The sequence below is a fragment of the Protopterus annectens genome, chromosome 8.part0 (genome assembly GCF_019279795.1).
Source record: "Protopterus annectens isolate FY-2018-M chromosome 8.part0, PAN1.0, whole genome shotgun sequence".
NCBI lineage: Eukaryota > Metazoa > Chordata > Ceratodontiformes > Protopteridae > Protopterus > Protopterus annectens.
In genome coordinates this window covers 1,037,861,179-1,037,886,247 of record NC_056741.1, presented here as the reverse complement: position 1 = coordinate 1,037,886,247, position 25,069 = coordinate 1,037,861,179, and the positions used below count along the sequence as shown (strand labels likewise).

General features: G+C 40.6%; 1 protein-coding gene across 2 annotated transcripts in view; it reads left to right on the top strand.

The window, feature by feature from the left end:
• LOC122809207 (chloride channel protein ClC-Kb-like) overlaps positions 1-25,069 on the top strand; it is a 1,320,353-nt gene that overhangs the window by 87,452 nt on the left and 1,207,832 nt on the right. For both annotated transcript variants that reach the window (XM_044080518.1, XM_044080517.1), the window contains one exon: positions 7,536-7,650. In XM_044080518.1, coding sequence (XP_043936453.1) covers positions 7,542-7,650 — 109 coding nt within the window. In that variant the 5' untranslated portion in view covers positions 7,536-7,541. The remainder of the gene's footprint in view (positions 1-7,535; positions 7,651-25,069) is intronic.

The window sequence follows — 25,069 nt, the reverse complement described above, 5'->3', positions numbered from 1 at the left end:
GGCGGTATGCAACTGAGTAGAGCTGGAGTTTTTTTAACCGAGCAGCATATGGCATCTGTTTGAGACCCTTGATCCTCTTGGTGAGATACTTTTGGGGTCTTTCTAATTGCTGCAGGTGTCAGGTAAGGTCCATCCCAAAAGGGGCATTATATTTTATGATGGGCCTAATGAGGGATGAATAAAGGGGCACGATTACCTCTCTTGATCTAGATGTGAAACCCTTCGTGATGAGGTGGGCTATGTAGAAGGTCTTTCTAACCACTTTGGCAATGTGGTTGTCAAAGGAGAGATTGCTATCAACTTGGGTCCCCAGATCCCTAATTACTTTCTCTGTACTTAATGGGTTACTGCCTATGTGGTAATTTGTGGGCACATTGTTTTTGCCAAAGGGTATGACTATACACTTTTTGGCATTTAGCTTTAGACCATGGCTCTGGCACCAGTTATCTGTCTCTGTGAGACCTTTTTGAAGGATGTTTGTGTCAGCTGGAGAGTCGATTATGGCGCCCAGTTTGCAGTCATCTGCAAACTTGGTGAGCCATAGTCCTCCCACATTGGCCTGTACCTTGGAAAAGTATATACCGAACAAGAGCGGTCCCAGGACAGAACCTTGTGGGATGCCACTTGTGACCGGTTTCGTGTCTGACATGGCTCCAGCAACTCTCACTCTGTGGGTTCTGTCTTTGAGCCAGTTTGCGACCCATCTTGTGACATAGGGGTTTATATTTAAGCTGGATAGCTTATCTATGATGCCCGAGTGGGGTATTGTGTCAAATGTCTTTGCTAGGTCCAGATAGGCTGTGTGGACTACCTTCCCTTCATCTATGGCTTTGGTGACTGTTTCAAACAAGTCGACCAGATTCAAAAGGCAGGATCTGCCCTTGACGAAGCCAAATTGGGTAGGATCTAGGTATTTCTCTTTGAAAGAGGCATCTCTTATACCATTATCTTGTATGTTTCTTTCTGCATAACAGTTTACAATAATAATGACATATTTTATGTAGTTCTCAATCATTTTTGACTTAGGTTAGCATACTTTTTCTAACTTTTAGCTTAACAACACTTTTTATCTCTTCTCATAAAATAACACCCTGTGCTAATTGAAGGAAGGACACTGAGGAAACTCAGAGCTATAATATATAACATTAAGTATCCTGTTTTTTGTTTATTTTGTTCTTTATTTCTTTGTTATTTATAGCACTTTGTGTACTGTTTATTTTTCTAGCTAGTTTCACTGTGTGTGAGGTATTAACTGGAAATTGTCCACTTTTATTAAGCATCTGTTGGGTTGTTTGTTTCTGATAACTTGTTGCAGTTAAACTCTTTTTTTCTAGAGGCTCGTTTAGCTGTTTAAAACTTTCATTTAAAGGTTCACTGCTGCTTTTCAGCTGTGAGAAACATTTCTGCAGTTTGTTCTAAGTAGTGGGGATATTTGTAGCATTTCCATATTCAGGCTTGTATTTGGGCCTAGTGTTTGTGGAGGCTGTGTGTCTGAGCACATATTCAGGGACATCTTGGTTTAGCCAAAGCCATCAGGCATTTCAGTGAGAGAGAATTGTTTGAGGTCATTGGCTGACTGAGGTCACCTGGACTACAGCTTAGACTAAGCACCTCATTGGTTCTTTTGAGATTTCTTTCTTAAAAGCTGTCTCAGGTTTCAACCTTCTGTTACCTAAGAAGTTCAGTTGTGAAAAAAAAAAAAAAATGTTATCTGCTTTTACTGTATTTGTGTTTCTTCCTACTTTATTTTGCATTTGCGTCATCTTAAAAGTACTCAATTATATTTATTACTGCTTGGTGTAACTCATTCTAAGCCTTTTAGTTTAAGCACTTGGGCTTCAGACCAGTTGTTTTACATTAAGAAGGTTTGTGGCCTGCACTGTAGTGGCAGAACAGGTAGCTTACATCCTTCTAAGTTGGGAACTGCTGATTGAGGACTCAGTATCTGTTATTCTAAAAGTGTATTAATTCTGGTTTAAGCACTTGGGCTTCAGGCCAGTTATTTTACATTAAGAGGGTTCATGGTCTGCACTCTTGTGGAAGGAGAGGCTGGACTCTGCCCTTCTGAGCTGGGAATTTCTGGTTAAAGGCTTATAATGCCTGCATATATGAACTGCTTCTTACTGAAATTGGTACACCTTGTTTGTGTAGCATAGACTAGATCCAGGCCTGCTGAATCTAGCTTTGTTTGTATAACTTGAGCACTAATCCAGGCATTCTTTAAAGTATTCAATTGTATTTATTACTGCTTGGTAGTAACTTGATTAAAGTGTAGCTATCATTCTAAGTCTTTTGGATTAAGCACTTGGGCTTCAGACCAGTTGTTTTACATTAGGAAGGTTTGTGGCCTGCACTGTGGTGGCAGAACAGGTAGCTTACATCCTTCTAAGTTGGGAACTGCTGATTGAGGCTCAGTGTCTGTTATTCTAAAAGTGTATTAGTTCTGGTTTAAGCACTTGGGCTTCAGGCCAGTTATTTTACATTAAGAAGGTTCGTGGTCTGCGCACTTGTGGGAGGAGAGGCTGGACTCATAGGTTCATAGGTTCATAGATTAGTACTAGGCTAATTGCCCTTCTTCTAATATTTCCAGCCTAGCAGCCAATCTTCCTCTGAGACAAACCTGCACCTTGCACTTTGTGCTTGCAAGGCACCTCTGCCCTTCTGAGCTGGGAATTTCTGGTTAAAGGCTTATAGTGCCTGCATATTTGAACTGTTTCTTACTGAAATTGGTACACCTTGTTTGCTGTAGCATAGACTAGATCAAGGCTTGCTGAATCTAGCTTTGTTTGTATGCTTGTTGTTTGTTTGCTTGTTATTTCCCTGAAACGCTAATTCCACCTAAACGCGGCTTTTCAGCGCTTCTGTGGATCCCTAGTGATACCTGCATTGCTTGCTGTACTTATTTCCTTGTTTCACTTGAAAGAAAGTTACTGTTTGTTGGTTTTGCATTTAAGTTACCTGTAACACATTGCATTTAAGTTACCTGGCACTTGCTCACTAAAGCAATTATATAAGTCAGCACTAAAAAATTAAAAGCACTACACCCTCACAAACTCCCCTTGAGTACCTTGTTCCCCATTGACCCTTTTTTTCAGTTATAAAGGAATTCTCAATACTATTCTAGCATGTCCAAAGGTCAGTTGTCAATCTCCTCTCGGTCCAGCTGGTGACTCTGGGAATCTTGAGGCAATGTTACAACTGCCTCATGTACACAGACAACCCTCTCCTCCTCCCAACAAATTCCAACACATGTGAGAGATGCAACCATATAGCCAAACTGGAGGCTAAGCTCTCTCAACTCAGTACTGGCGTAACCAGTCAGGAGGAGAAGGAAACCACACTCACTACAATTCCAGTCTCACATAGACCTACCACGACAGCAAACCAAACACATAAACACACAAAAACATACTCGGAGGTTCTAAATAAAAATCTGCCTAAGCAGCAGAGACCTCCAAAGCAGACACCCAAGCAACCGTTACCCCAAAACAAAACACCTGCAACACATAGCTCACAAAGCCAGTGTGCCGAACAGTCACAGCCCTTAAGGCTAAACAACACACCTGATACACTTGTAATAGGTGACTCTATCATCAGGCACACTGACGTCCTGCTCACCAGGCTGAACAAGGAGAAGGTCATGGTGAGCTGCCTGTCAGGCGCTAGGATCCGCCACATAACACAAGCACTCAGGTCACTCCAAGGCAAGTACAAATATGACTCAGTCATTGTCCATGCTGGTGTGAATGACCTGAGATGTACCTCCCTGGACTACATGAAAAGAGACATAGAGGAGCTCTCTGAGCATGTAGCCCAGGCCAGTATGACCCTGACCTTGAGTAGCATCTTACCCTCACCAAGAATGATGCCACAATATGAAGACAAGATGATCAATTTCAACAAATGGCTTAAGTATTGGTGTCATTCAAAGGGGAACCAATGCCTGTCAGCCTGGGATGACATGCTCAACAAGCCATGATGCTTTGCTAGGGACAGCTTGCACCTGTCACCCCTGGGCTTTCGGATATTGGCAAAGGCTCTTGCTACCCCCATAGTGCCTTTTTTAGGCAAGGCTCTAAAGACAAACCCACCTCCATAGGTATCACAAGGGATAAGAAACTAAGAGTAATGCTGCTCAATGCCAGAAGTCTAAACCTCAAGATGCACGCACTCGAAACTCTCCTTAGCATGGAGAACATCGATATCTGTGCAGTAACAGAAACCTGGTTCAAGGCTCCCGAGAGCACCCCAGCACTACCAGGTTATACCTCATACCATGCTTTTCGGCCCCAAAACTTGGACCGAACCACAAAAGGAGGGGGAGTATCAATATTCGTCAAAGATACCCACACCTCCAGGTTGGTGGCACAGCACAAAGCATCAGAGACTATCCGTGTGCAACTAACAGTGGGTAAAACTGCCTTCCAGTTTATAGCCTGCTACAGACCACCCTCCCAAACCCAGGAACCCCACTCGGCCTTCCTGAGAACACTGGAAAATATGAAGGTCTCTCCAAACACCATTATATTGGGCGACTTCAACTACCCATACATAGACTGGGAGCATTACTCTAGCTCCAACACCCTAGCCCAAAGGTTCCTAGAATTTATAAACTCAAATGCTATGGAACAACTTGTTACCACTCCCACAAGAGGGGAAAACATACTGGACCTGATCATCACCAACATGGGGACTCTATGCTCCAGACCAGAAGTGTATCCCTCACTGGTAAGATCAGACCATAAAATAATCTCACTGGATATTCACATCCCGACCCCATCCCCTGCCCAGAAAACCACAGTGAAAAACTTCTCTAAAGCAAATTTCACACTCTTCAAAACTGAGGTGGAATCCTTCAAAGCCCCCGGGTCTGTGGAAAATATGGCCCAGACTGCAGAATCCTTTATAAATGCATTCTATGAACACCTTCAGGAATGCATGGATCATGCAATCCCAAATAAAACCAAGACCCAATCCTCCAAAGGCAGATGTCCTGTCTGGTGGACCCCAGCCATAAACAAACTATACAATAGAAGGAGGAAGCTACTACATGATAGAGCAAAATCCCAAAAAGGGAAGACATCTCTGATCAGTATTAGCAAAAAACTACGGGCACTCATAAAATCATCTAAGGCTAGCTTCGAGAGAAAAATTGTACAGGACACTAAGGATAATCACAAGGCTTTCTTTAGTTATGTTAGGAACCTGGGTGGGAATTCCCAGATATGCTCAGAATTAATCCAAAATGACAAAAAATACACCAAACCCACAGACATTGCCAACATCCTAGCTGACAGGTTCAGCACAAACTTCTACCCCTCCCAACAAAAGGGCAAATATCTATCCCAGCAGAGTGCTTCCCCTTGACATCTCAGATGCTCAGGTAAGAGCCGCCCTCTCCAAAGCAAAAAACACAGCATCAATGGGACCAGACGGTGTCCTGGGCTGCATCCTACATGAACTCCAAGAAGAGCTAAACCCAAACATAAAACTACTGTTCAATCTCAGCCTTACTACAGGATATGTACCCAAAGAGTAGCGTACAGCAACAGTGGTCCCTCTCCACAAAGGTGGTGCCTCAACAGATCCTGGAAACTATTGCCCCATAAGCCTGACTAGCTTGGTCTGCAAAGCTATGGAAAGGATCATCATGGACCTCATAAATAAAGATATTGGGGACCTACAGACACTGGATCCTACCCAGTTCGGCTTTGTTAAGAGCAGATCCTTCCTCTTAAACTTGGTCAATTTCTTTGAAACAATCACCAAGGCCATTGACAAAGGGAAGGTGGTCCACACAGCCTACCTGGACCTCACAAAAGCCTTCGATACAATACCCCACTCGGGCATTATAGATAAGCTCACCAGCTTAAATATAAACCCCTATGTCACTAGATGGGTTGCAAACTGGCTCAAGGACAGAACCCACATGGTTAGAATTGCTGGAGCCATGTCAGACTCCAAACCAGTTACAAGTGGTGTCCCACAAGGCTCAGTCCTGGGACCTCTCTTGTTCGGTATATATTTCTCGGAGGTACAGGCCAACATGGAAGGACTGTGGCTGACCAAGTTTGCAGATAACTGCAAACTGGGTGCCATAATCGACTCTCCAGCCGACACAAGCATCCTCCAAAAGGGCCTCATAGAAACAGACAACTGGTGCCAGAGCCATGGCCTTGAACTAAACGCCAAAAAGTGTATAGTCATCCCCTTTGGCAAAAACAAAGTGCCCACAAATTACCAAATAGGTGGTAATCCATTAAGTACAGAAGAAGTAATTAGGGACCTGGGGACCCAAGTTGATAGCAATTTCTCATTTGACAACCATGTGGCCAAAGTGGCTAGAAAAACATTTTATATAGCCCACCTAATCATGAAGGGATTCACATCTAGATCAGGGGAGGTCATTGTGCTTCTTTACTTATCCCTCATCAGGCCCATAATTGAGTACAATTCTCCGTTTGGGATGTACTTTACCAGACACCTGCAGCAACTGGAAAGACCCCAAAAGTACCTCACCAAGAGGATCAAAGGGCTCAAACAGATGCCATATACTGCCCAGTTAAAGAAACTCCAGCTCTACTCAGTGGCATACCACCTGCTCAGAGGTGATCTGTGCCTGATGTATAAAGCCATGTCCAACCTGGAATTAATGGACATGCTGCACCTCAGAAAATCCAAATCCCATCGAGCTACGCGCTCGAGAGACTTGAACCTCAGCACTGAAATAAATAGGACATGCTGGAGGGACAGATTCATAACCCAGAGGCTCCCTTCACTCTGGAATAAAATCCCAGTCCAGGTTAGGCAGAGTCCCTCATTGACTCTCTTCAAGAGGAATCTTGATGAGTGGATGGGAGATCGTAGGTTTACCCGGGTATCACTTCAGTGTCACTGTTAGACAGAGGCACAGTATACTAACCTCAAAAAAGGGCATAGCAAAATTAATTTAAAATGGGTGGCGAAAGCCAAACACACTCTGGCTAGGCTTATAAATGTCCTAGGGCAGATAGCCTAGTATGAACCTATGAACCCTTTTACTCTTATTCAATTTAATTTTATATAGGGAGCAATGTCACTTTAACTATTTCAATATTTTAATTTAGAAACTGCATTTTTATCAACATCCTTGGCCAAATAAAATTTTAACTGATCCAGTGAAGCCAGTCTAATCAGATATTAAGTCCAAGTCCCAGTGATTAAAAAAAAAAAAAGCTTACAATCTTTGTTTCCCTGTCTCCCTGTTAACTCATCTTGTTTTCTAGTACCGTTGTTTGGTGATCACTAATCACATTTATACAGCACAACATTTTAATATTTATATTAATTTGTTCACCAATATTCAAGTATTTAACACTTATTCTTTTTTTGAAGAATTTCCCTCTGAAATTAGATGTGAAAATGTATTTCAGTCCTAGTTGTTTATTCTTTTCTGTAGATTATAAAATAATGACACTGTCTAAAAGGTATTGATGAAGAAATAAATGATGCCAGTTACTGTGGGATTAATGCCATAACACTGCTCCGTATTTCAGGACACAATGAAGAGGGAAAAATACGCTCCAACACCTCTGACAGGCACAGAGGAAAACATCTCTGTAAATGTGGAGCCTTGGAAACCATGGCCAAAAACAAGACGGACAGTCATTGGTAAGAAAAGATATACAAAAATCATAATCACATGCCTTTACAATGCATGCATAAATGAATTCAATGATGTTAATATTATGAGTAAACAAAACAGCAGACAGACTTTCTGGCATAAAAGCAGGTTCATATTTTTTTAAGATTAAAATGAAACAAAATGTTTTGGACTCCTATCCTTCATCAATCTGAAACAAAAACATTTATTGTAGATAATGTGTATCTGTAGACACACAAGTATTTAATTAATTACTTACTTAATCAATTAATTATGATTACCTCCTTAAACTTGTTCAAAGACACAGGGGAGCACAAACACATTCTGGCATTTAGCGGGTTCAATGCATTGTAATTGAATTCAGTTTCAACAATTAGTTTAACTTAATAACCCAAAACTTTCTGTTTCAGTTGTAAATGAGGAATAATTCTAAAACATTTGAACTACATTTGCCAAAGAACAACTGCAAAAAAGTTAATTAAAAATGTACATAACACCTGTGGTCAGCTGCACAAACATTTCAGGCCCTCGTACTGTTTTTACATGATAGGTATTACTCTGTGGCTTCACATTTCATGCCATCCTAATGTTTGCAATGTAAATTGGGGAGGGGGGCCTGAATGGTCGTGCAGAATGATTTCTTATAAATTCCCTTACCAGAAGAGTAGGTTCATTTAAAAATGATGTAAAAATGAAAGAGAATATGGGCTTACTTTGCTGCACTAATTATGATAACTGAATTCAGTTCTATTGATTGATTTTGTGTGTTAAGTCACATATTTTCTGCAGTTACCTTTTTGACTGATGAAGGATAATGGTACAAAATAATTCATCATTCTTTGCTTACATTTCTATATTTTTTGTCTGTGAAATGCTTTATATTGTACCTGGGCAGAGCTTGAAGTTGGTCAGTTTGGGTCAGTGCACTACCCCGGTAAAAAAATACAACTAACTAGCTAACCTTTAATAAATATTTAATCATTTTTTATTTAGTTAGCACTGTTGCTGTTTTGCTTGTTTACACATTTCATGGCATCTTTGGGCTGCTTGCCACTATCTTTTTCACAAGTTTAAGGTTATGGTATTATTGGACAAATCAGTGAAAAAGAAGGGAGCAGATAAAGAGGACACCACAAAGTTTAACGCTCAAAATAGGATACTGGGAGTGATCCTCTGAAGCCACGTTTAAAGTTGGAGTTCAGTAACATGTGCATTGTGTCCAGGTGACTTACAAAGCCTTAGTGGATTAAATGTAGAAAAACTGAGTGGAGTCACCATATATGCTACCAGGAAAGGAAACAACTTGTATGGGAGGTTCCAAAGTATCAGCAGGTCTTACCTCTGCACACATCACTGATTCTGAAACAAGACTTCTTGAATGGGGAGCAGTCTCTTTCCTACTCTGGGTTTGCCACTTGTAAGAGTCCCCACATGGGTATGGGATTATTCATAAGCCCCCTACCGGATATTGTACAATTAAAGTTTGTGCAAATGTACAAGTGTCACTTCAATATAATTCATTTTGCATAAAAGAAATAAAATTCTGTTATTAGTGCATAGGCATCCAAGAGTTATTTGGAGTACTAAACCTTCTTAAAGGCAGTGGGAGCTATAAGTAACAAGATATCAACTACTAACTCTGCAGTTCTAGGAAGACTTTAATTGTTAGGGTAGAAATAATGGAAGTCCTTTCAGAAGAATAACTGGCAGAAATGACTTTTCTGATCTAAATCTGGATGGTGAATTGTTATTGGACTTCTTTCTTGGTCTTGGATTGCCCATATTGAATATATACTTAAGCAAAAGGCTACTGTTATGTGTACTTGGTACCAGAGCATCTTAGTACAAAGACTGATTACTGACTTTGTAACTTTTAAGCAAAATTGTGGCAATATGTTCTGGACATTTCTGCAACCCAAGGATCCACTGGTAAGCATCAGAGGTGAGGGACACCTTCAAGTTAAAAAAGTGGTCTTCATTTTAATGGTTGTATTGTGATATTCAGGTATAAATAACAGACATCTTGAATACCGTGGTGACTTAATGATAACTGAAAGTTTGACTGCTGAATCCTACACTAAGGCACTGTACGAACACATCCACTCGTGCATGAATCATGCCATCCCCAATAGAATCAAGACGCTTGCCTCCAAAAAAAGGAAGCCAATCTGGTGGTCCCTTGCTATAAACAAACTTTACAACAAAAGGAAGAAACTGTTGCAGACAAGAGGAAAATCCCAGGATGCAAAAAACTCCCTTACCAGCCTCAGTAAGAAGCGGAGATCCCTCATAAAATCCTCCAAAGCTAGTTACGAAAATAAAATTGCCAAAGATTCCAAAGACAACCACAAGGCATTCTATAGCTATGTCAAGAATCTAAATGTCAATACTCAGATCTGCTCTGAGCTACAACAGAATTGCATTAAATATACTGATCCCAAGGATATTGCCAATATCTTGGCAGATCAATTCAGTGCAAACTTCAACCCCCCTCTCACCCCCTAAAGGGCCCATCTCAATACTGAAAGATTACCAAATTCAGGTAATAACAGCCACACAGGTAAAAAACACACTCTCCAAAGCTAAGAATACAGCTTCCATGGGTGCAGATGACATCCCAGGCTGTGTACTACATGAACTACAAAATGAAATGGCACCTCACCTAAGTATCATGTTTAATCATAGCCTCACCTCAGGCTTCGTGCCCACTGAGTGGTGCACAGCTACATTTATCCAACTCCACAAGGGGGGGATCCACCTTGGATCCCGGGAACTGCCGCCCCATCAGTCTGATGAGCCTGATCTGCAAGGCCATGGAACGTATTATCATGGAACTTATAAACAAAGACATTGGCAACCTTCAATCACTGGACCCCATGCAGTTTGGGTTTGTGAAGGGCCAATCTTGTCTCCTGAACCTGATTGACTTCTTCGAATCAGTCTCCAGAGCCGTGGACAAGGGTAAGGTGGTCCACACAACCTATCTGGACCTTGCCAAGGCCTTCAACACCATCTCCCACTCTGGAATCATAGATAAACTTACTAAGCTGGGCATTAATCCCTACATCACTCGATGGGTTGCCAACTGGCTTACTAACAGAACCCACACTGTAAAAGTAGCCGACTCCAAATCCACCGCCAGACAAGTGACAAGTGGAATACCTCAGGGTTCATTCCTGGGACCGCTCTTGTTTGGCATCTACTTCTTTGAAGTACAGGCCAACAATAAGGGACTCTGGCTAACAAAGTTCGCAGATGACTGCAAACTGGGAGCCATTACTGAATCCCCAAATTATGTGGATATTCTACAAAAGGGCCTTACAGAAACAGATGCTTGGTGTCAGAGCCATTGGCTCAAGCTCAATGCCAAGAAATGTATAGTTATCTCCTTTGGGAAAAAACATTTACCCATGGATTACCACATAGGTGGCAGTATACTAAACACCAAAAGTGTGATAAGAGACTTAAGGACACAGGTGGACAGTGGTCTCACCTTCGATAACCACATCACCACAACAGTCAGGAAATCCTTCTATGTGCCACACCTCATCACTAAGGGCTTTTCATCCAGACAAAAAGGAGGTCATTGTCCCACTGTACTCATCCCTCATTAGACCCATTATAGAATACAATGCCCCATTTGGAATGTACCTCTCAAGGCATCTGCAACAACTGGAAAGGCCACAGAAATACCTCACTAAAAGAATTACAGACCTAAAGCAGATGCCCTATGCCGACCGTCTAAAAAAACTCCACCTATATTCTGTCACATATCCTCTACTTAGAGGCGATCTCTGCCTAACATACAATGCCATGTCAAACCTAGAGAGGTCCAAGTGTCTACTACATTTGCTGATGTTTATGTTGCTGCACTAAGAAATCAAGGCAAATACTCTGTATTTGATGAGTTACAGGATTTATTAGCTCAAGACAAAATTGTTTGTAATGGCATACATAGTTAGATTAGGGACACATTAGTGATAACATACTTTAGCATTAAATTAAGAAAGCTAATGGATGCAGAGGAAATTAAATCAGCTAAACACAGTAAAACAATTCACATAAAAGTTTGGCATGTAAAATTACAAACCAGGCAGAAGAGTCTTAAGGAAGTAAAAACAAAATAAAAAACCTGCGAGAGTTTTCATCAAGCTTACCTATGTGTTTGCCCTACACTATTGCTTGAACAGACGTATGTAGAGAATTTAAAGTCTTGGTGAGTTTCACCACAGTGTATTGCACTCTGCAAGCTGGCAGTGCACTTTGCAGTTTTTTCCCCTTTTCTTCACTGTGGCGTGGCTGTGAAGTCGGTATATATAACTTTGGGGTTGCACTGGACTTGCTCCCCTGCAAAAAGAGATTTTTTGTGTGTTTTTATTGTTTTTCAGCTTGCCATTTTTGGTATGTGATTTGAAATGAATAGTGAAATGAAAAATCATTCTTCTCATTTGTGTACAGAAATCTGGCAAAGCGTGGCTATGCATATAAAAGGAAAAGAGAAGCCCTGTCATTAGTTCAGCTTGTAGAAGATGCAGACAAAGAGCTCACATTGCAAAAGCATACAAAATGCAAGATTTGTTTTTCATTTACTAAGATTAGAATTGCATATATTGGAACAAAGGAAACTAAGGACTTAATCGAAGATACTATAGCTGTCTTTGTTATTGCACTGATTTGAAAACTTACACAAACTGCAGACAAATGTTAGTCTCACATGATTAAATGTGGATATCATGATGTCAATGTCTGTTTTTGAGCTGCTACCACTGGAACTGTCTTTAGAAGACAATCTCTGTGAAAGACTCCAGCCTTTCCTGATAATTTAAAAACTAAAACATTTAATTCTCCCATTACAGGCCATTCCTTTTTCAATCACCTGCTTTGAAAGATGTGCAACAGCTGCAGAAAAAAGGTAACATGATGTATGACATTTAGCAAGAGTGTCATCCTCCAGTTCCTAGGAAAGACCTTACCCTTCAGGAAACTGGCCATTTTATGGAAGGCACATAAGACACCAGCAGGCTTCTACCAAGAAATAATTAAAAAGACAAACAGACATGAGTACATATGTGCAGCAACAACAGCAGCAAAATTAAAACTTTAATGCTCTTTCAAAGCAGGATAGAGCTTTCTTGTCACACTTATGACACCAACATCTGTCATTAATTGTTTTTTTTTTTTTTTTTCAATAATAATTCTTTATTTTTTTTTTCCAAATGTTAATACAATACTACAACATATTTACAATATATACATGAATGCTTCCAACAGTTGCATAGAGTCATTATATATAAATATATACTTCTAGATAGGTATTACAGAAAAAGAAAATAAAAATCTAGTATCAATATAAGGCTTATCTATAGAAAACTCCATAATTAGTCTGTACTTCCCGGAGAAAAGTGGATTGGAACCTTAAGCTAAGACAATGTTAAAGATTATTTACATTTTTCTTATGATCATTAATTAGTAATTTGTGTGCTAAGATATGTTTTATCGCTACACTCTTGAAGTTTTCCCATGAAGTCTGGGATGGATTCAACCAATTTGTAGCTATATACAGCTTCATTAACAAAAAAATATTTACGAGTATGATCCTTTGGGATCTATCCAAATTAATTAGCGGAATATGCAGAATCATAAACTCCCAAGAAAGTGTAGACTGTTGATATCCCATTTTTTGTAGTTGGAATTTCAAAGAATTCCAGAGTTTAAAAATACATTTACAACTCCAGAACATGTGTAAAAGGTCAGCCATTTGATCTATACAATATGGGCATTTGGGTGAATTTTTTGAGTTAAATTTATGTAAATACTGGAAGGAGAAATTGTTAACGATTGAGGACAGTAAAATAGTGAGAGCATTTAACTTAACCTTAAAATCAGTGTCCCATCAAAAGTTATTATTTACTCAGTTGATGACATTACTTGTTTTCTGTTTGTCTCATGCAGTGCAGATAAGTGTCAGGGTTTTCTCTTTTCATAGATCAGTGGCATCCAGTGATGTAAAACTATAAGAACAGTGGGGTAATCTCATTGGAGTACTCAATATGTTTCTACAACAAACCAATTCCATGCCTATTCCCATTTAATCCAAAGCATCAAATTCCCTTGTAATGCCATCATTTCAAAACCTTTTTAGATGTCAAGGGTAAGGTTCAGCATGAGCAATTCCAACTTTCAGTTTACTGTCTTATCTTTTTTGCTTTTCTACTGTACATATATCATACTCCAAATCTCTTTATTCACTGTTTGTACACCTGAGAATTCAGGAAGTTTGGTTTTGTGGATGACTTTCTAATTTTGTCCTGTCAGGTATTCCTGATCCCATGCATTTATATAAGTGCTTGTATAGTACTTTGGTGTAGATTTGGACATTGGTGCCAGTTCCAACAGAGGGGGAGGGGGCTGTGAAGCTGTTTACACCATCTCTCAGGAGGTTGTAATCAGCTTTGGATAAGTTTTTTTGTTTGAGCCTAGCTAGAGGGGGATCAGGGGAAATGCTGACTTTGAAAGTAACCGCTTTATGATCGGATCTTACCAGGGAAGATGGTAGTGTAGGGGTGCTGCCGTGGTTACTCATGTTGGTTAATACCAAGTCCAAGATATTATCACTTGTTTTGGGGGTATCGACTAGCTGTTCCAAGGCATTTGCAGTGATAAAATCAAGGAACCTCTGGGCATTTGCGTTCTGGCATGAGTAGTTTTTCCAGTCTATGGTTAGGTAGTTAAAGTCACCTAGGATCAGGGTAAAGGGTTGAATATTGATAGATTCAAAGAGGTCCAGATAGATGGAGCGGGCATCTTGAGTCAAATTTGGGGGTCTGTAGCTAGCTAAGATTTGAGTAGGGGTTTTGTCAAGGGTTAACTGCACCTGGAGTGTCTCCTGTGTGTCATACTGTTTGACCAGCCTGGAGGTGTGTGTATCTTTAATATATACTGAAACTCCACCTCCTTTGGCTTTGCTGTCCACAGTTTGGGGTCTGAATGTATGATAGGATGAGTAACCAGGTAAAGCTGGGGTGTTCTCCGCAGCTTTGAACCAAGTTTCTGTGACTGCACAAATGTCAGCATCTTCCAGGGTTAAGAATGCTTGCAATGAGTGCAGTTTCATGTTTAGACTCCTAGCGTTTAGCAGTATGATCTTTAATTTGCATTTTGTTGAAATTTTTATGTTGGCTTTATTGACCTCAGGACTTTTCCTAAAAAAGGCACTATAGAGGAGGCAAAGGCCTTTGCCAGAAGCCTGAACCCAAGTGAGACAGATGCAGGCCATCTCTAGGAAAGCATCGTGGTCTGTCGATCATATCTTCCAAGGCTGTCAGGTACTGGATCACCCTGGAATGACACCAAAAAGTAAGACAATTGTTAAAGCCAATTGTTTTCTGTTTGTAGTGAGACATCATTCTGGGTGATGGTAGAACACTGCTTAAGGCTAGGGACATACTTGCCTGAGACACATATTCAATGAGCTCAATCAATATCCAAGAATTATTGATAAAATGGATAAAATGGAGAATAAATTGGACAACTTCAAAGAAAAATTCACTGAACAAATTAATTACATGAAGTAATGAAACAGAAAGCTCAGATCTCTGGCATGGAAGATGCTTTAAATGATATGTAAGGAAGGGTATCAGAAGATAAACATAATATTGAATTTCCATTAAAAGAAAATATTGCTGAACAAAATAGATTATCTTGAAAATAAATCTAGAAGAAACATCATTCATATTTATTGATTACCAGAGAAAACCGAGGGTAACAACTTAATTAATGTTCTTACTTCCTGTCTTCCTAAGACTTTGAACTTATCAGAGTCTTTATCTTTTGGTATCAAAAGAGCACACAGGTCACTGGTTGTTCCTTCATCGTCAAAAATGACAAATCCAAGATCCATAATTTACGATTTTTATTCTGTTAAGACAAAGAACTGATTTTAAAAACAGCTTGGTCAAATTCTCTTAAGTTTAATGAGCATGTCATAAGGTTTGATAATGATTATTCAACCTCAGTAATGTTATAGGTTCATAGGTTCATAGGTGTGTACTAGGCCAATGGCACTGGAGGTTTTACAAGCCTAGCCCATAGAAATGCCCTGGCATCATGCCGCCGTTAGTTCCCGGTGCCTCTATTGAGTAGAGCCACTGGAGTAATCCCCTTGGTGAACTTTCAGTTTCCCATCCACTCATCAAGATTTCTCTTCAGAAGGGCCAGTGAGGTGCTCTGCTTGACATGTATGGGAAGTCGATTTCAGAGCATGGGCAGTCTGCAGTCTCTGGGTTATGAACCTGTCCCTCCAGCATGTTCTGTTGATTGTGGTAATGAGTTTGAGGTTCCTGGAGCATATTGTGCGGAGGGATTGGGATTTCTTTAGGTGTAACATTTCTAACAGGGGTGGGTTAGACATGGCTTTGTAAGTCAAGCAGAGATCACCTCTTAATAGACGATATGTGACACAGAAAAGCTGGAGGTGTTTGAGTCTGTCCATGTAGGGCATGTGTTTAAGGTCTGGGATCCTCTTTGTGAGGTACTTTTGTAGCCTTTCCAGCTATTGCAAGTGTTTAGTGAGGTACATGCCAAATGAGACATTATACTCAGTGATTGATCTAATAAGGGAAGAGTAGAGAGAGATGATGACTTCTTTCTTTTTGGATGCAAAACCCTTGGAAATGAGATGTGCAACATAGAAGGACTTTCTGACCACAGTGGCAATGTGGTGGTCGAAGGAGAGGTTGCTGTCAACCTGTGTCCCTAGATCTCTTATAATGCCTTCAGTGTTCAGTGGGCTACCATTAATGTGGTAATTAGTGGGAACTGAGTTTTTCCCAAAGGGAATGATGATGCATTTTTTGGCATTAAGCTTAAGCCCATGGTTTCGACACTAGTCGTTGGTCTCAGTGAGGCCATTCTGTAGGATGTCTACATCACTTGGGGATTTAATAATGGCTCCCAGCTTGTAATATTTGGTGAACTTGGTCAGCCAGAGTCCCTCCATGTTGGCCTGGACTTCTGAGAAGTAGATGTCAAACAGGAGAGGACCCAGAACCAATCTCTGTGGGACTCCACTTGTGACTGGTCAGCAGTCTGACTTGTAGTCTGCTACTTTCATACTGCTGGTTCTATCTGTGAGCCAATTTGTAACCCACCTAGTGATACAGGGGTTGATGCCTAGTTTGGTGAGTCTATAAATAATTCCTGAGTGGGGAATGGTATCAAAGCCTTGGCCAGATCGAGGTAGGCTGTATAAACTGCCTTACCCTCATCCACAGCTCCGGTGACTGACTCAAAGAAGTAAACCAGGTTGCACAGGCATGATCTACCCTTCACAAAACCAAATTGCATGGGATCCAGAGTTTGGAGATTCCCTATATCCTTGTTTATTAGGTCCAGGATGATGTGCTCCAGCCTTACATATCAGACTCATCAGGCTAATGGGGCAATAATTCCCAGGGTCTGTAGTCACTCCCCTTTATGGAGAGGGATGACTGTAGCAGTGTGCCATTCTGTAAGGACAAAGCCTGAGGTGAGGCTGTGATTGAACAGGGCACACAGGTGTGGTGCCTGTTCACTTTGTAGTTTATGTAGAACACAGCCAGGGATATTGTTGGGTCCCATGGAAGCTGTATTTTTGGCCTTGGACAATGCAGATTTAACTTGTGCTGTAGTAATGCTGGGTGCCTGGCATTCTTCCGGTATTGTGACTGGTCCTTTGGGGGGGGGGATAAAGTTGGCGCTGAATCTGTTGGCCAGTATGTTGGAAATATCTAATACAATTTAAAAAAAACAAAAAAATAAAATGATAAAATACCACCAAGACCACCGATCCAAGAAGTAAGCAAATTTAATGAAACACTTAGTGGCTCGGCTTACACAGCCTTCCAAGAGTAAAAACACAACAAAATACTGTTTGCTTATATACAGCATATTGCACAAAACAATTAATCAATTAAGCATACAATTAAAATCATATACTTCCAATTACATTCTTTGTTGAGTCCCTGAGGCTCCAAAGTACTATACTTTAGGTTTCTTTTTTTAAGAGTTTGTTTTTTAAAGACACACATTCCCCTATGCCAACTTGCAATTTTTCCAAGACACAATCCCTAAGAGAATCAGGGTTAGAGTTGTGTGCTATGAAAAAACGACACCCAAGGGGACTCTCTAATTTTTTTATTTTTTATGTCCCTAATATGTTCCTGCAACCGGACCCTAAAACTCCTATAAGTATCCCCTATGTAAAACTTCTTACATCCACATCTCAGCACATACACTAAGACCTCTGTGTTACAACTGTATTCGTGCCTAGCTGTAAACTAGATGACATTAATACAGGGAAAAGAGCTTACTACATATTGACAGATGGAACAGCCATCACATGGAACAGTGCCTTTATTTATGCTTAAGCTCTGACTGACATTAACATCTGGTAAACAAAATTGGTTATGTACCAGAATGTCAGACACATTCCTAACTCTTTTATATGCAATTCTCACAAAATCAGGTAGTATAGAGTTCAAAATTGTATCCCTTAGGAGCATAGGGCACAAACTGTGTGCTTTTTTAACTATTTCCTCACTTATAACATTGCAAGTTGTCACTAAGAAAACTTTCTTCTGCTCTCCATTGTTCACAACTGTATTGGTAGATTTATTTCCACCAATACAAACATTATATTTTCCACTAGCACGGACATAATGAGAATCTCCCTGAGAGTTAACAGAATACCTCATGTCCATAATTTTTTGTTTAGCTTCCCTGACCAGCCTCTTCTAATAAACATGTTTTCTGTTTCAGCTATCTCTAAATCAAAGCTCATATCAAGGCTACATAGCCTATGAATTCGTAAGAATTCATTGGAGGGCAGTACCTTGACCAAATGTTTGGGATGACAACTATTCCCATATAAAAATACATTTCTATGTTCAAATTTCCTCTGGAGACTAGTAGTAAATACATGTAGGCTTATATCCTAAAAATTCACTTGTGGGCCAAGCTGTATACCATCAAAGCTTAAGCCCATAGTATTAGCTTGTAAGTCATTAACAAACCCAAGGGCCTCTGTCTGGCTTCCTTGACATAGAAAAATAAGATCATCAATAAATCTAAAATATAAAATAATTTTGATCTAAAAAAAATCATGTCTATAAATAAAGTCATCTTCAAGTTTAGCTATGACTAAATTGGCATACATGGGGGCAAAGCCACCCCCATGGCAGTGCCCTGCAACTGCTGGAAAATGTCCCCATTGAACATAAAAAATTTATTTTTAAACAGAACATAACTAAATCTATCAGAAAATGAGACATAGGAGAGTCCCCCAAAAAATGGAACAAGGCCTGAATCCCTATTTCATGCATATAGACTTTTGACATCCAAACAGAGCCAAAACATGTCCATATTCCAAACTTTAACCTTTATTTTGTTCAAAAAGTCCTGGCTGTCCCTGATATAGGAGGCTGTACTCAACATATTTCTTAAGATGTTCATGTAATAACACACATATTCTTCAAAAAATACTTCTGTGCAGACTCTACAGATTGGCCAATAAGGTTAGTTAAACCTTTGTGTGTTTTAGGTAAGCAGTAAAAAACTGTCATAGACTACTCCAAAGTTCTTTTCCACATCCTTAGAGGTGAAATACCCCAGCCTTAGACCTTTGTCTAGCAAATGTCGGTACTGTTTAATAGCTTCAAAGTAATCAGAAACATCACATTTTCTATACATTTCCACATTATTCAAATGTTTATATCACATCTCTAAGTATTGTGTGAAGTGCATGATTACTAGCTGGTTGCCCTTGTCAGATGGTTCAACCACCCATCTTCTATCATTACCAAATTCCAATAGGGCTAGCCATTGCTGCTTAGTTAAGTTAAAACATATGTTAGACTTATTCTCTATATAGGACAAGTACATTTTTTCAACCTCAAAATTAAGAGTAGCAAAAATCCATGCAAGGTATTATTTAGAAAAGGTGGAATAAAAGGGCTTTTAACAGAGATAGCATCAGTATTCAGTTGGCAGTAGGCATTAAAATCATTCTCAAACAAATCTTCCTGAGATGACAGGCATGAATAAAAAGAATCCGCATCACTACTTTCATTAAACACAAGCTCTCCCTCTTGTTTAAAGTAGTACATTAAATGCAGTTTACTACTAAACAAAAGATTTCACTTTTAAGTACATGTCATCTCGGTAAGGCAGTTGGTATAAATTTGAGACCAAGACATAATACAAACATAACTACATCAGAAATTTCATGTTTGGATAAATTTAACACATATAAATTATCACAAACTATTTTAGTACCAACGTTTTTTCTTGTTGTAGTGTCCCTTCTTGTTATAGACCTTTTGCTGGCCCCATTTTCTGTTGTTAAAGTCTGTTCTAACAGAACTGGAACTCCGAAAACAGTTCTGCATGTCTTTCAGATTTTGTGCTTTAGGCAAAGCTGCAAACTGTTCCACACTACCCTCAGCTGCAGCACTCAAATCTCCCTCTTCAGAAGCAGCAAAAGAAACTGAGGAAGAAGCAGAAGCAGTGGATACAAAACCCTTGGAAATGAGATGTGCCACATAGAAGGACTTTCTGACCACAGTGGCAATGTGGTGGTCGAAGGAGAGGTTGCTGTCAACCTGTGTTCCTAGATCTCTTATAACGCCTTCAGTGTTCAATGGGCTACCATCAATGTGGTAATTAGTGGGAACTGAGTTTTTCCCAAAGAGAATGACGATGCATTTTTTGGCATTAAGCTTAAGGCCATGGTTTCAACACTAGTCATTGGTCTCAGTGAGGCCTTTCTGTAGGATGTCTACATCACTTGGGGAGTTAATAATGGCTCCCAGCTTGTAATATTTGGTGAACTTGGTCAGCCAGAGTCCCTCCATGTTGGCCTGGACTTCTGAGAAGTAGATGTCAAACAGGTGAGGACCCAGGACCAATCTCTGTGGGACTCCACTTGTGACTGGTCAGCAGTCTGACTTGTAGTCTACTACTTTCACACTGTGGGTTCTATCTGTGAGCCAATTTGCAACCCACCTAGTGATACAGGGGTTGATGCCTAGTTTGGTGAATCTATCAATAATTCCTGAGTGGGGAACGGTATCAAAGGCCTTGGCCAGATCGAGGTAGGCTGTATAAACTGCCTTGCCCTCATCCAGAGCTCTGGTGACTGACTCAAAGAAGTAAACCAGGTTGAGCAGGCATGATCTACCCTTCACAAAACCAAATTGCGTGGGATCCAGAGTTTGGAGATTCCCTATATCCTTGTTATTTAGTTCCATGATGATGCGCTCCAGCCTTACATATCAGACTCATCAGGCTAATAGGGCAAAAATTCCCAGGGTCTGTAGTCACTCCCCTTTATGGAGAGGGATGACTGCAAAAGTGCGCCATTCTGTAGGGACAAAGCCTGAGATGAGACTGTGATTGAACAGGGCACACAGGTGTGGTGCCAGTTCACTTTGTAGTTCATGTAGAACACAGCCAGGGATATTGTTGGGTCCCATGGAAACTATATTTTTGACCTTGGACAATGCAGCTTTAACTTGTGCTGCAGTAATGCTGGGTGCATGGCATTCTTCTGGTATTGTGACTGGTCCTTTGGGGGGGAGAGAGGGCTAAAGGTGGCACTGAATCTGTCAGCCAGTATGTTGGCAATATCTGTTGGCTCAGTATAGGAGGTATTATTATGCAGTAACTTAGAGCAAATCTGGGTATTGCCTTGGAGGTTCTTGATATAACTGTAGAAGGCTTTGTGTTTATTTTTAGTGTCTGCCGCAATTCCGCCTTTACAGCTAGCTTTAGAGATTTTGATGAGGGATCTCATCTTTTTGTTGAGGCTAATAAGGGAGTTTTTCCAGTCTTGGGACTTCACCTTTTTCTGCAACAGTTTCTTCCTTCTGTTGTAGAGTTTATTAATGGCAGGGGACCACCAGATTGACTTGCTTTTTTTGGAGGAGAGCATCTTGATTCTGTTGGGCATGGCTAGTTCCATGCATTTATGTTTGTGTTTGTACAGTGCATTGGAGTATGATTTGGCAGTCATGTACCTATTTTCCATTTGCATGGGTGCTGTGAAGTTATCCACCTCTGTTTTTAGGACCTCAAAGTCAACTTTGGAGAAGTTTTTCATGGTGGTTACCTTTGCTGGTGGTGTTGGTGAGATGTGGATTTCCATGGTAATTAGTTTGTGGCCAGATCAAACCAGGGAGGAACTGACTACTGGTGTTGAGCAATAGTTTCCCATGTTAGTAATAACCAGGTCAAAGATGTTGCTTTCTCTAGTGGGGGTAAGAATGAGCTGGTCCAGCGCATTTGAATTAATGAATTCCAGGAACTGTTGGGCAAGTGTATTGGTGCATGAGCAGTTTTCCAGTTGATGGAGGGGTAGTTGATGTCACCCAGTATGAGAGTGTTAGGTTGGACCCTAATAGTTTCCAGGGTGCTTACAAACATGGAGTGAGAGTCTTGGCACATGGTTGAGGGCCTATAACAGGCTGCAACCTGAATCGTCATCTTAGCCACTGTTAGTTGTACTCCAATGCGCTATGCTCGGCTACTAGTCTGGCGGTGTGCATATCCTTTATGAATATGGAGACGCTGCCACCTTTGGAGCTTTGGTCCATGTTCTGGGGCCAAAAGGTGTGGAATGAGTTATAGCCTGGTAGCACAGTGGTGCTTTCTACTGCTTTAAACCAAGTCTCCATTACAGCACAAATGTCGATGTTCTCCATTTTGAGGAGTGCTTCGAGCAAGTGCATCTTGAGATTTAGATGTCTAGTGTTGAGCAGCATGACCCACAGATTGCATTTATTTATAGCTGTTACAGTGGCAATTATGTCTTTGGAGCACCGGCTAAAAAGGGCACTATAGGGGTGGCAAGAGCCTTCGCCAGATTCCGGAAACCTAGGGGTGACAGATGCAGGCCATCTCTGACAAAGCATCGAGGTCGATTAATCATGTCATCCCAAGCAGACAGATATTGGATCCCCTTAGAATGACACCAGAAGCTTAGCCAATTGCTGAAGTCAGTCATTTTCTGCTTGTACTGCGGTATCATACTGAGCGACGGTAGGATGCTGCTCAGGACTATGGTCATACCTGCCTGGGCCACATAATCTGAGAGCTCCTCCATGTTTCTTTTTATGTAGTCCAGGGAGGTGCATCTTAGGTCATTCACACCCACATGGACAATGACAGAGTCATACTTGTACTTGTTGTGGAGTGACCTGAGTGCATGTGTTATGTGTTGGATCCTGGCACCTGACAGACAGCTGACATTTATTTATTTATTTATTTATTGACATTTGTTGACCGGGTTTGTCCAGCTGGGCTTGTGGCCCATTTTCAATGGAGACCCAAGGAGAAAAGCTCCAGTGGTACATTTGTAAAGCATAGTACAATTATTCACAAAAAGTACAGAACAGCAATTAGATATAGAGACATTGTATACAAATATGGGTATAGTATGCATAGAGTTAATTGTAAAACAAACAAACGTTGAGTAGCATCATTTTCCATTAAATGGTTCAATATTCATGTGGTAGGTATATGAAGTTATATACATGCATTACAGGTCATTTTGTGAGCACAGTAAGAAAGGGTACTAATTATAAAGAGAGATGACTAGGTGGGGTCATGACAATGGCAGGATCTAGACTTGGGAAGATGATGTTTTAATTAATTTTTAAAGTGAGAAGTGTGGGAAATGGACCGTAGATTGAGAAGAAGTTTGCTCCAGGCAAGGGCAACAGAGTGCTTATAAAGTTGTTTGCCTATGGACTTTTTAGGTTGGTAGATTTCCAGTAAATGTTGGTTACACATTCGGAGGAACCTAGAAGGGGTGTAGATACAGACTAGGGAAGAGAGAGATGAACAGTTGGAGGGTTTAAAGAGTATAGAGTGTAGCATGTGAAATTGATAAAGTTGTAGAAGGTGAGGCAGCTCAAGCCATTGAAGAGGGTGTAGTGCAATGCAGTGATGAGTATTGCAAGGGGAGTTAGTAATGAATCTGGCTATTTTGTGGTAGGTTTGTTTGAGTTTGTTTAGAGTGGTGGCCTGTATATTGGTAAGGACTCGGGCAGCATATAAAAGGGAGGGGAGGAGTAGTGCTTGACCTAGGGTAAGTCTAGATTCTGTTAGAAATGTTCTATTCTGATATAACATGCCTAATTTCTGGTGTGATTTTTTTATACAGTGTAGGATATGTAGGTTAAAGTTTAGTTCATTGCCAATAATGACCCCTAGGAGTTTTGTGTGTGGATCAGGATGGATACTTGTATTGTTTGAAGATGCGATGACAAAAGAAGTTTTGTGATGAGAAAGAGAGCAGGGGAGAAAAAGTAGGAGTGTGGCCTTTTTGGGATTAAGGATTAGTAAGTTGCTGGAGAGCCATTGCTCAGTGGAAGGTAGGGATCGCTGGGTTAGGGAGTGAAGTTCAGTGATATTGTTAGAGATGGATATAAGTGTGGAGTCGTCTGCATACTGAATGAGTGAGGATTCTTTGCAAGAGGTATAAAGATCATTAGTAAAAATATTAAATAGCAGGGGTCCCAGGATGGAGCCTTGTGGAACACCCGTGGAGATGGGAAAGAAAAGAGAAGAGGAAGAAAGCCATTTAACTGATTGTTCTCTGCCAGATAGGGAGCTACTGAACCAAGTGAGACAAGAGGAAGATAGGTGTAACTTGGTGAGTTTGGATAGTAGTAAAGGATGAGAGACAGTATTGAAAGCTTTAGAAAGGTCTAGGAAGAGACAGGAAACTAGTTCATTGTTGTCAAGGGCATCAGCTATGGTATGTGTAAAGGTGAGAAGGGCTGAGGTGCTGCTGTGGTGATGGCAAAATCCATGTTGGATAGGAATAAGTAGCTGGTTCTTAAGGAGGTGATTGAGAAGCTGAGAGTGAATACATTTTTCTAAGATCTTGGAGAGGGGGGACAGAATGGCAATGGGTCGGTAGTTAGAGGGGTCTGTGGAGATGCCACCTTTGTGAAGAGGTATAGTAAAGAAGGATTTCCGAAGAGTGGGGACAGTTGACTCCAGGATAGATCTATTAATAAGTATGGATATAGGATGGGCAATAGTGTCAGCTGCAAGTTTTAGGAAAGTTGGAGGTAGATTGTCAGTGGAGGGAGAGCAAGGTTTTAGCTTTAGAAGTAGAGATTTTATGTAGTTAGTAGGTACAGGCTGGAAGGAGAATAATGCAGAATCAGATGGACTTGGAGGGGAGGATGTAGAAGTAGGGTTTGGCATGGTGTTTAGAAGGTTTTGAATGGATGAGCTAAAGTGTTTATTTAGAAGGGTGGCTGTTTCTTGAGAGGAGGAGTTAGGGTAGGGTGAGGGGCTAGAGGGGTTACCAGGATAGAGGATGTTGTTGAGAGTAGACCAATATTTGTGAGGATTATTTTTGTTGTTGAACCGAAC